The sequence below is a fragment of the Macrotis lagotis genome, chromosome 5 (assembly GCF_037893015.1).
Source record: "Macrotis lagotis isolate mMagLag1 chromosome 5, bilby.v1.9.chrom.fasta, whole genome shotgun sequence".
Classification (NCBI taxonomy): Eukaryota; Metazoa; Chordata; class Mammalia; order Peramelemorphia; family Peramelidae; genus Macrotis; species Macrotis lagotis.
In genome coordinates this window covers 242,893,186-242,905,779 of record NC_133662.1, presented here as the reverse complement: position 1 = coordinate 242,905,779, position 12,594 = coordinate 242,893,186, and the positions used below count along the sequence as shown (strand labels likewise).

General features: G+C 38.3%; 1 protein-coding gene across 2 annotated transcripts in view; it reads left to right on the top strand.

Moving 5' to 3' along the window:
- YWHAE (tyrosine 3-monooxygenase/tryptophan 5-monooxygenase activation protein epsilon) overlaps positions 1–9,037 on the top strand; it is a 37,817-nt gene extending 28,780 nt beyond the window's left edge. The window contains exons 3-7 of one of the 2 annotated variants that reach the window (XM_074189167.1): positions 423–529; positions 1,287–1,493; positions 2,786–2,922; positions 6,309–6,352; positions 8,047–9,037. In XM_074189167.1, the coding sequence (XP_074045268.1) occupies positions 423–529; positions 1,287–1,493; positions 2,786–2,922; positions 6,309–6,316 (459 nt within the window). In that variant the 3' untranslated portion in view covers positions 6,317–6,352; positions 8,047–9,037. The remainder of the gene's footprint in view (positions 1–422; positions 530–1,286; positions 1,494–2,785; positions 2,923–6,308; positions 6,353–8,046) is intronic. The other variant, XM_074189166.1, reaches the window with a different exon arrangement.
- The last annotated feature ends 3,557 nt before the right edge of the window (positions 9,038–12,594 follow it).

The window sequence follows — 12,594 nt, the reverse complement described above, 5'->3', positions numbered from 1 at the left end:
AGGTCCTGTTTTGAATGTGCCTCCATCAGTGTCCTAGTTTCCTATCCTTCTTTTATGATTATCTAGCATTGTTATTCTTCACTTTAGTAATTCTGAGTTTTGATAGTTTTTAAAATTGATATTTGGGTTTTCCCTTAGTGTATACATCTTGTATACATCAAGAACAACCCTGACATCTTCTTTGGTTATAACCAAATGTATGTAGCAAAAGGGAAAAGATGCCTTTCTTGACCTTAGGGACTGTCCCTCCTGGAATCCTTAATTTGTGTGTGTGGGCAGGGGAGCATATTAGAGAAGGATGGGAGAAATGCAACCATAGTATCATTTAACAGCAGCTCTCATTCCCATAAATTAAAGTTCGAGGTGAGTTATTTATGTGTTGTTGAATTTATGAGTCTTAAGCCTCCTGTTTGATTTTCCAGGTTGAGACTGAACTAAAATTAATCTGTTGTGACATTCTGGACGTACTGGACAAACACCTCATTCCAGCAGCAAACACTGGCGAGTCCAAGGTTTTCTATTATAAAATGTAGGTTCCTTACTTGTAGGGAAATGTCCGATTAAAAGTTGGCATTCTCCTTAGAACATGACTTCCTATCAAGGTTTTCTATTTAAGAATGTTCTTGTAACTGAAAAGATTAAATGGGAGAAGTGGCCTTCTAAATAAGTGGTTTGAGTTGTGAACCTGATTACAAATGATAAATCACAAGGAGGGATTACTTTGCATGCAGTGGATTCTTGTATTTCAGATGCCTGGGAGCTGTGGTTGAGAAAACAAAATATGTTCCTGTTTCTCTTCTTTCCTATGTTTGTCATTTGTTTCAAAAGATTTTCTGGTCTGTACCAAAGTGTTGCTAATTATTGATTGCTTATGTCATGGAGATTCTACCCAATCACTTAGAGGCCATTCTCCCACCTCTCAGAGTACTTGGGGAAATAGTATTTATCATCTTGAGGGATGATTGTCAAGTGATGAGTCAATTTGAGGACTTTATATGATTTTTGGAGTAGTTGAGCTTGTGGGCTTTTTGTTGAATAATTTTGGGTGGTATCAAAGTGGGGAGTAGTTAGCAGTAGGTGAATTAGTCACTTCTGAAATTAGAAGCTTTTATGTTGTTTGCTAAAGTAAGCCTCTTTGATGGGGAAAATACAGATGCACATAAGCTTTTCCTATGCTGTATGTGGTTGTATTTGTAATTTGCATTATGTGCAGAGCCTAGGGACAGCCTGAAAACAGTATCATTAAAAGTTTGGGGTTTGTTTTTTTTTCCTTTTCCCCACTTTAGGAAAGGGGACTACCACAGGTATCTGGCTGAATTTGCCACAGGAAATGACAGGAAGGAGGCTGCAGAGAATAGCCTGGTGGCTTATAAAGCTGCTAGTGATATCGCAATGACAGAACTTCCGCCAACGCACCCCATCCGCTTAGGTCTTGCTCTCAACTTTTCCGTATTCTACTATGAAATTCTTAATTCCCCTGACCGTGCCTGCAGGTAAATCAACCATTTGGAATAGAGAATTTTTTATACAACTATCTTAGGAATTAGTTTTTATTTTTACTTCATTCTCATGGTGATATTGCCCTTATTGCTCATGCTGTTGGATCACCTCATAAGAGGTCTGTTTTTATAGATCAAATTCAGCATCATGAGGATAATATGCATTTTTACATTTCACTATTGAGACAAATAATGACTAAATAACTATACTTAATTACATTTTCTTTTTGAAAGCCCATTATTTACCAGCTAGAAACCAAAATTGGGATCAATTTAAGGCCTTATTTTTTGGTAGAGATTATATTAGCCATTTAGGAACTTTTTGCTAATTCAGGATGGACTTCTTTAAGTGTTTAATCAATTTAAAAGCAATCTAAATGATTAGTTGAGTTTAGCAAAAGTGGAAACAGCACTAAGGCTCTATTGAGGTGGCTTGGGATGAACTGTAAATACATGTATTCCATTTGATAGTCTAGCATATTCTCATTCCATAAATTGTGACGAGTAACTCATTAGTATATTTCTTTCATTGACTTGAATTCTCTTTTAGCCTTAGTGTAGGTTAAATTCTGTTGTGGTGAATTTCAAAGATATCCCTGTTTTTGGAGTAGATTTTGTTATGTCAACTTTTTGATGTGAGTAGACTAGCCCCCACATGTGGATGTTGAGGAAATTGAAATGAGATAATGTAAGCACTTTGTGAAATGTAAGATATTTTTGATTAGACCCATATCTTCAGAGATTTGGAATGAAATTTGTCTTGTGTATTTATTAATGTATAGAGAGCCCCTGCAGTCTTATTCTGGTGCTTTACCTACCATTTTTTCATATGTTGACCCTGGGGTATCGTAGATTTTGGCAAACCTTAATGAGTGAGTATGGGCTGGCTCCTTCAGGAATCAGCCAAATTGAGAGAGAGGCTTACCCCAAGAGCCTTCAAACTCTAGAGAATGAATTTCTATCAGTTTTGACTTAGTTACTCCTAAAGACCATTGATTGGAGCAATGTGTGAAAAGACACTTCCTGGAATCTTAACACTTGGTAATAGACTAAATGGGGATCTGCATTTGGGAATGGTCTTCTGAATTAACCTTTTTAAGACAGACAACTCCTTACCACCCCATTATTTAGGATAAAGCTTTTCTGAGCTACACCTATCCAGTACTAGGACACAAATTAGGGTTCGAGAAGAAAAGGTTGGGGGATGATCAGACTTAATTTTGTGGAATTGGGAAACTGAGTTTGTGCTTGGATGGCCTTTAGAAATGCAATCTTAATTCCTATAGGTTGGCAAAAGCAGCTTTTGATGATGCAATTGCAGAACTGGATACGCTGAGTGAAGAAAGCTATAAGGACTCGACACTTATCATGCAGTTGTTACGTGATAACCTGACACTATGGACTTCAGATATGCAGGGTGATGGTAAGTAGTGTTTAAATGAATGACCAAAAATCTGTTTATTTCTCAATACTCATCCTCTCACATTGGAAGAAACAAAAGACAACCAACCCCCATCCCTCTCCTTCAAATATGCTAGTCAAGCAAAACATTTCTTTATTGTCCAGGTTCAAAAAGCAGGTCTCAGCCTTCACCTTGAATCTAGTATCTACCAATATTTTAAGGGTTAGAAGTTTTACCTTTAACTACTGAAACTGATGATTTCTGGGTGTTTATTTTGGGGTTGTCTTCTAACTATTAAGCCACAGTCCTATATTCCATATCTTTAGTACAAAAATTTTTTTAAAAATTATGCTTCTTTAGGGAAAACACTGGAAGCATTCTATTTTACCTTGTCTATAGTCATCACTTATTTCAGTTAAAAATTAGTAAAAAGGATTCTAATTCCTAAGCAGTGGTTAATAGCAAATCATTTTTAAATGTTCTGCTCAAGTAAATTTTAATGTACATGGTCCTAAAAGTTAAGAGGCTAGAAGACAAGAGAAGGAACCAAAATTGAAGGACTCTGTGAATATGATCTCTAAGACTGAGCTGCTGCTTTTTGTATTGAAGGTTCCCATAGAAACCATTGTCATTCCCAAGGGCCCAAACCTGGCTTGATCAATCACTTGTGTTGTGTAAATTCAACTGGGAAAGTTGAAATATTCTCCAGGTAGTTTTCAGGTAGTCTGACATGTATGTGAATGGCTTTCAGTGAAAGCTGCAAATGAATGAACCACAATAGTCCAGTGGGGAAAGTGCCAGCATAATGACCATGAGCCTTGGCCAAGCCAGGACCAAGGGGCAGTGGTCTCCTGTTGGTGTTGAATGGGATCCTGTGATGGCCTTGAAGTTCTGGGGGATGAATGGAGAGTAGCCCCCCTCAGGCACATGAAACTCCTCCAGAGAGAGCTGAGTTATCAATGTTCTGGGGGGGGGGGGAGCAGGTCCCTAGCTCAATGAACCTAGAAAAAGACATTTTTCCTTTGAATTATTGCTAATGAACCTGATCAATTAGTTCTTGAGATTTAATGGTAAGAGAGGAAATGACTTTAAAGTGGCTTTTCTTAAATCAGTAACTCTGATATCCTTGGAATGAGGTCTGTATAAATATTGCCTAGAAAAGGGACCATCAGTAAGACATGGTGGAGAAAGGTCTGAATGTGGAGTCTGTAAGTCCTTAGTTCAGATTCTCCCTCTCCCTCTCCCTCTCCCTCTCCCTCTCCCTCTCCCTCTCCCTCTCCCTCAATTCTGTTGTTGTTTCTCATTGGTTTCTGTTGTATTTAGCTCTCCATGACACCATTTTGGGTTTTTCATGTCAATGATCTTGGAGTGGTTTGCCAATTTCCTTCTTTTCTTTTGACAAATGAGGAGCTAAATCAAATAAGGTTAAGTGATTTGTCCAGGGTTTGGATTTGAAGATGAGTCTTTTTGATTCCAAGCCACTGTGTTTCTTAGTTGCGCAGTACTTGATGAGGATGTTAATAGAGAAGTCTTCTCTCCTCTCTAAACCTGTTTTCTCATTTATAAAAAAGAGAAAGTTGCACTAGATGGTCAGTAAACTCCTTTAAACTGTCCTGTGAGATGGTCACCTCCAACCCGGACTGCTGTCTTACTAGCTAGTGGCAATGGTCCACTAGTCTAGAGAAAGGAGAAGAAAATGTTACTGGTTTGCCTGGGATTATCCTGTGATGGTTACTGCATAGTACGGGTGGTGGAGGGACGAGAGGAGAGAAAGGGATGGCATTTTTGATTGATCTGCTCAGGGTTCACATGCCAGGCCTTAAAATGATGTTTTTGTTCATTCCTCCTTAATTGAAGGAAGAAACTACCCTAATGCCAGCAGCAGCCTGTGCTAATTTTGAAAGTTTTCTTTGAATACCATTTTGATTGAAGCAAAGTCAAAGGAATGCAAACTTAATTCTGAATTTAATTAGGTAAATTTGTTGGAGTTAGGAACTAATCAGTGCATTCCTTAACTTAGTAGAAATGTCTTGGATTATTTTTATGTCCTAAACTATTATCATGTTTGATTAAGAATTGCCTGTAAGATTTGAGCAAGGGAAGTATGCTCTTGTCGGGCAGATGTCATGGCCAGCTTTCCTCAAAAGTGACTTGATTCTCTTTTCTAAGGGTCAAGCTAATAAGCACTGGGAAGTTTCCCCTTCACAAGTGTTAAACAGGCTTCTGTAGCAGAATCACTTACCATTCCAATTTCAAATATATTTTCCTTTGAACTTTATTCTTTCTGAGATCAGTTCAGGCTAAGAGGTGTGAAAGCCAATTTTGTGTTAAGTTTATGTTTCATGTGAAAGTTTTGTCATTGTGTATATACACAATGAGAGTCAGACAGCTTAGCCAAGCTTGGGGAAAAGAAAATATTTGGGCTTCCTAATTGTGATGAAATATGTGCAAATAGCAGAAAGTAAGATGTGGTTTAGGAAACAACTGGAAGTAATATTTTTAAAAATGGGTTGATCCATTCACTATTTATGCCTTTCAGAGTAATCTTCCAATTTGTATTAACTTTGGTCAGTTTAAGGGTATTTCTGGCATGGTCTTTGCATTTTCATATAATATAGTTTTCTTTTGATTACAGTGTTAGTATTGCTTACTGTAGACGTCTTTCCTGTTTCTTTCTCCCTTTGATAGACTTGCGAAAGATGCTAAATGAGACTGTTGCCACTCAGTTCTGATGCATTTGCAGGATTCGAGTGTGAAATGCATGTAACTCATGGGTTTGCACATCTCATTGCGTCTTTTAGTGACACTGGGTTTCTTTCCCAAGTCTGTCTGTTCATGTTTTCAAAATAATGGAACATGACATTGGATTCGGTTTTCTAAACTGTAAATTAGATGCATATGTCATGCAAATCTATAGCTAGTTACTCTACCCTCCTGCACAATTCTTGTGGAATTGTATTCTATCCCCAGGAAATTCAAGCAGATTTTTTTCTTTAAAAGTTCAATTGAAGGGGTGGCTAGGTGGCGGAGTGGATAAAGCTCCGGCCCTGGAGTCAGGAGGACCTGGCTTCAAATCCCGCCTCAGACACTTACTAATTACCTAGCTGTGTGGCCTTAGGCAAGCCACTTAACCCCGTTTGCCTTGCAAAAACCTAAAAAAAAAAAAGTTCATTTGAGGTCAGTTGCAAGTATTACTATTCTCATTTTACTAATAAGGGAAACTGGGTGAAAGGTTAGATAATCTGGCCAAGTTTATACAAGTCAGTAGGAAGACCAAAATTGGACGTTTTCCTCACTCCCAAGTCCAAATGGTCTTCCGTTCTGTTCCTCAGTCTTAGGATTTTTCCACACTAGTAATGTTGCTTTCATATGATTCCTGTTTTCCCCCCTTTCTCCCTGCTGTATAGATTCCTAAAGGAAAATCCAACTGTTCTTTCCTAAAAACTACTTTGTAAGTCATTATCCTAGCACAGTGAATTTTTCTGCTTTGAGTTCTCATTTCCTCACTAATCATGCCTGCATATCATCATTTTGGTGCTCATAGGCTGCTTGTGTCTCAGACTTGATTCTAGGGCTAAACATCTTCCTGGTGATTTGTTGCCTGCTATGGCTGCCCACTTTCTGGATGGGTGTGGTTTACATGAGGATGGTATAAAGTTATTTGATCTTTTGGCCAATCTCACAGTTGCTTATGTGTGACCTCAAGCTTGCTAAAAAAAAAATGGGATAATTAACTGTTTAAGTCATATTGTGCTATCAAAAAAGTAAGAGTGAGATTTTTTAGAATCGTATTTTATTGCCAAGTTTTGATGCACATGGGTTTTTTCAAGAATTGGGAAATCCATCAATCATTAGCTTTTTATTAATAAGTGATTAATTAGGTCTCTGTACCATCAAAATAAATAGTATTGTCAGGAAATCACCTTTATTAAAACACTTATTCTCTGGTTCCTTTCCTTGGGCCCACCAAAAATCTCAGTAACTCCCATTTTCATATTTGCCTTTGTTGAGATACTGTTATTCACTACATCCAGGTTTCAAAACACATCTAAGGTGCCTCTATTCCTCTATACTCATGGGATTGCGGAATGAATGCCACTTATCCATTCTAGTTTACTATTTTAATGTGTCTGAATCATGAATGGAAAGGCCAATTCTATGGTTCCTTGTGTTGTCTGAACTGCCTTATGTCAGGAGATAGAGTTAGGTAATTGATTTCCTCTTTTTAGATTCAACTCTGGTAATGTGGTTTATTAATTAGAGAAGGAATGTAATTTTCACCTGTTTGATCATAGCCTATGTGGAAAGTCTTAATCTCCTTGGCATGCTTGCTTCTCTGTCATGGCTGACTTATTTAATGCTCTTCAGTAGGTAGTTGACCTCCAGTGAGTAGGCTGGCTTTCTCTTGCATGTCTTAGTGCAGTTAAAACTCCCCAAGCTAATAACTATTTTAAAGAAAAACAGCATGAGAGAACCTGGTCCAAATGCCCTTCTCTAATAACCTCAGTGTTCTGGTTTATTTTTGGCATGCTGTTCCATTTTGGAATGAAATTAGGATAGTTTGAGGCTGCCTTGATGAGACACAAAATGTTAATGTCCCATTTCAAAAATAACAAAAACCAACCACCATAATAAACTTAATTCTAATTTCATGAGTCATTGGTGCAAGGTTGCCTCTATTTTGAAGCATTTCTGAGATTGAGTGGGTGAAATGGTCCTGCACCTATGAAAACCTACCTTGAATAAATACAGATGATCCCTTTTCTTCTGGATGTTGAAGGGAGGGGTGAGGTTATTAGGGAAGAACATTTTGTCCTGAGATAGAACATGAAAGCTTGATTTTCAAATGAAAGCTTGAAAATCATTATAAGATCATTATCTTGGCTGTCCATGTTGAGAGTTCATTTATTTAGTAAGAAAAAGTTGACTACTTTGCATTGATTTTCATGCTTTGTAATATTCTTCTAGGTCATTGAAAATAGAGTGGGGGGGGCTTAAGACTGGTTTATTGTTGAAACAACAACCCCTTTGTCTGAGTGGACAATAAAATTGTAGCAAGTATAAGCTTTCTTTATACTTGGAATATCCTCCTCATCGCTGGTGTCTTGAGTCCTGATGAAAGTACTGACCATTTTTCTTTTACAGGTGAAGAACAGAATAAAGAAGCGCTGCAGGATGTGGAAGATGAAAACCAGTGAGAGAGACATCAAAGCCAACAAGAGAATCCATCTCTGACCACCCCACTCCTCCCCGTCCCTCCCCCCAAAAATTCCCCATTGTCACTGAGAACCACCAAATCTGACTTTTACATTTGGTCTCAGAATTTAGGTTCCTGCCCTGTTGGTTTTTTTTTTTAAAACAGTTTTCAAAGTTCTTAAAGGCAAGAGTGAATTTCTGTGGATTTTACTGGTCCCAGCTTTTAGGTTCTTTAAGACACTAACAGGACTGCATAGAGGCTTTTTCAGCATTACTGTATTGTCTCCGTGCCAGATGTGGCAAGATAACCATTAGAAATGGATATTACATTGGAATGCCATTAGACTTCTAGGTGAAGCGAGAGTCTAGGAGAGAGGTTTATCGCACTGTAGGGCGCATGTGGTGGCATTTTTCCTTTTTATAATTGTTTAAACCGAATTTTATACCAATGTTTAAAATTAATTGGGTGTTTAGCTTGAAGTTACAGGTTGCGTTGGAACGTTTATTGTAGTGGTTTTGCTGTAAAAAGTGTTTCCAAACTGTGCTGAAATGGTGCTGGTAACAGCCCAACAATCCGTGGCTGCTCATTCTTGCCGACTTTGACCTTCCCTCACAGCAGGTTAGCATTGAAGGTGGTATTGAAAAGCCTGCATGCGTGTTCAATTCTTTGGTTTTTCTCCTTCCCTCTTCCCCTTCTCTCCCTTTATTCCCTGCCCTCCTTCGCTCGCTCAACCTCTTTCGTTCAGTATGTGTAACTTGAAGCTAATTTGTACTACTGGATATCTGACTGGAGCCACAGATACAGAATCTGTATTGTTCTTACTGAAACACAGCATGGAATTAACATTAAACTTAAATAAAACAAACCTAAATTAAAAATGCCAAAAATTATTGCGACTCCATCCTTTATACTTCTCAAATAAAGACTCTGGTCCAAACACTAATGGCAGTATTGTTTTTGCATGAATCCAAAAGACTCTATCATTGGTGAGGTTTTATAATGCACAAATGATGTCCAGGAGTCTCTCTTTCCCCGCTTCCCCCAATGTTAATAGTGCTGGGTAGGCCAGCTTGTCCACCAACAATCCCCACATTAATAGCATCCCACACTTTTGTTGCCTATTTGATAACTTAGGTGGGAAAGGTTCGTGGTAACTGAAGGGACATTTAATTTTACTGATTTTTTTCCAACAGCTAATAAATCTAGGACAGTTGTAAATTATATGTATCAGACATAAACTAATTCATACCAATTCACAGGGAGGGCCACATCTTGATTGCAAAAATCTAACCAAAATCCTTAATTTCTCTATAGCTCTAAAAGGGTCCTTGTCATGGAAGGGTGGCAACAGCTCTCTGTTCCTACACATAGGGTATCTGGGAGCACTGGCAGCTACGCCTAAATGATCTTCAGGGGAAATCTTTTATCATTGACTTTGTCTTACATGGTGCCTAAGGAAGACATGCCAACTTCAAGAATGCACCACAAGCATGGGGAGACCACTTGGTAACTGTGTAAACTTTCCTATGATAAATGAATGCTCCACAGGACTTGAGCAAGACTAGTTTGTGCCATCAGCATTTTCAAGAGGTAAAATAGAGAAAACCCGCATCTCTCTTGGCTAGAGAAATGTGTAGACCATGTACTCCTGGAAACATAGTTGTGCCAATTGCGTAGCAAATAGAGCAAAAAGAGAATGAAGATGGCCACTTTGATAATCAGTTTGATACTCCTAACACATAGCTGGGTAGCAGAGATTCCATGGTAGATGATTGAGAGGTGAGTAAAGGAAAGGAGATTGGATTTACATAAGCTGCTTATACCTCCTAAAGCACTGTTTTTTAACTAGCCTCCCCTATTAGGCTGGAGGGATGATTTTTTTTTTTTAAGGTTTTTGCAAAGCAATGGGGTTAAGTGGCTTGCCCAAGGATACACAGCCAGGTAATAAGTGTCTGAGGCCGGATTTGAATTTGAGTCCTCCTGATTCCAGGGCTGGTGCTCTATCTACTGTGCCATCTAGCCACCCCAATAATAATTTTCAATGTGATAATAAGTCCCACATCAAGCTAAGGAGGGCCTCACAAATGTGGAGCTATGTACATGTTTAACGACAAAAGGGAATGAAGTTACCTAGAATTGGAGTAAATAAAAATTGTTATAAATTCTACCGAGGAGGATGTGATATATGGATGACTTGATTGCCCTAGCATGGCTTTTGCAGGAAACCACAAATTGGGGAGATAAGAATCTATAGGGTTATAAAAATGATTTCAAGTCATGCAGTTATGATATGCTGTGATATCCTGGAAAAAAAGATCAATAGTGGTGCCATTGAGCAAAGGATGGAGTAGCTGCTTTCATACGAGCTAATCATTGGTTGATGGTCATCTACCAATAGGTGTTTTTTTCAGACAGAATTTACAGCCTTTATATTTCTCAGCTGTCCTTTTAAAAAAATGGGGGTAATCTGTTCTTCATTTCTGAAAATTAAATAATAAACGAGTAAAGATGGTAAGAAATAAAATAGATGGAAAAAGGAAACGGGGAAGAATACTGCCTGGTCTTAAAATCTGATAATTGACTTATCTGGAATAGCAAACTGATTTGAAATTTGTGAAATTTAAAAGGTAAACACTAGGGGAGCACTCTTCCAAGCTAAAAATAATATTAATTTGGCTTAAAACATGAATCAACAGGGCAACTAGGTGGTGCAGTGAATAGAGCACCAGACCTGCTGTCAGGAGGAGTTCAAATGCAGCCTCAGACAATTACCTAGCTGTGTGATGTTGGGCAAATCACTTTAACCCCATTGTCTGGCCAAAAAAACAAGACATGAACCAATAAAGTCAAGTATAGTGACATACCTGATGTGTGATGGTTGGCCTATTGGCTAGTCAATAGCTCTCCAGCACCATTAGTTCACGGTCTGTTCATTTCAGAATTTTTCAAGTTACTAAAATTTCATCCTTGAGATGATTTCATTCTTTGACTTTGGATCTCCTCTTAGTGTACTGTCTGACATATAGGTGCTCAAATACTTGTTGCTAAGTGGCTTTTTTGGAAATATGTTTTTAACAGCATGATTTAACCATTTATTGTCACCTGAGCTTCAATAGTACTGTGTAATAAAAATATTGTGGGACTAACTAAATGAGTTTATCCATTCATACCAATTCAGCCTGACTCCCCATGACAAAAAATTTGGGGTTTTCTTGGCAAAGATACTGGAGTGGTCTGCCGTTTCCATCTTTCATTCATTTGATAGATGGGGGAACTGGGGCAAACAGGGTTAAGTGCCTAAGGTCACACAGTAACTTTTTTTTTTAGGATTTTGCAAGGCAAATGGGGTTAAATGGCTTGCCCAAGACCACACAGCTAGGTAGTTATTGTGTGAAGTCAGATTTGAACTCAGGTACTCCTGACTCCAGGGCCGTTGCTCTATCCACTGCGCCACCTAGCCGCCCTGGAACTTGTTTTCTTCAAAAGGTCATTGGTTTCCTTTTAATTTTTCAAAAAAGTTTCCCATTGATCTCATACTACTGAAGTCACAAATGTGTATCTTGTCCTCCAGAGCAGTGGAATTTAGCCACTTTTCTGCCAAGTCATGTCATTTCATGCCAAATTCAGTTCATTTTCTAATAAGAATTTTTGCTTGGGAAATGGGTCTACCCACAGCCTATAAATTCTTCATCTGGTAATACAACAATTGGTCCAGGTTCAGAATGTGACTTTGACCTGAATTCCAGTCATAAGTAGTGTAAAAGTGATATTTGGTTAATATTGTAATCAATCTAGATGTGCTGTATGATTCCTACATGTTGGGTTTTCTTGTGGAGTCTTTTCAGTAATATTTTGTGCTTTCATTACCCTTATGTTGAATCAGGGAGGAAATGAGACAGGGTCCGGAAGAGATTGACTCCTTTAGTTGTTTAGCTGTAGGATATTTTTGCTTTTCTTCGGATGGCCTTTGATTTTGAACTGGTTTTGTGTCAGTGGGACATGCCAATCAAAAATTTACTTGGACCAGCCACACCTATTGCCAGAAGCAATTGCTATGGTGTCTTTGCAAGTGCTCAAATGGTGACCTTTTCCAATGACTTCTGCTTGTTATTTCACAAACCTCCTGGTAGCATTGGACCAGGACAGGTGAGCCTGGCTTGTTCATCTCCAATGAAGAGCATTTGATTTCACAGAAATCTGTTGGATGAAATCTGTTGGCAAGTATCCTGAAGCATCTCAGAGGATGGGTTGATCAGGACAACTTGCTGATCTATTTCATTTATTACAGCTGATTTTCAAATGCTGTCTCTTCAATGATCAGATCCACTATTGGGTCAGAAAGTTTTGTAAAAAACCCTGTTTGGTTAAAAAAAAAATCTATGGACCAAAGGTTGGACCCCCTTCTCATTTCTTTCCTATTCTTCTGAAACTTAAATTAGCGTTCATTTAGCACTGGTTTTATTTGACTCATAATTTCAGAGGCATTGAATTAATTC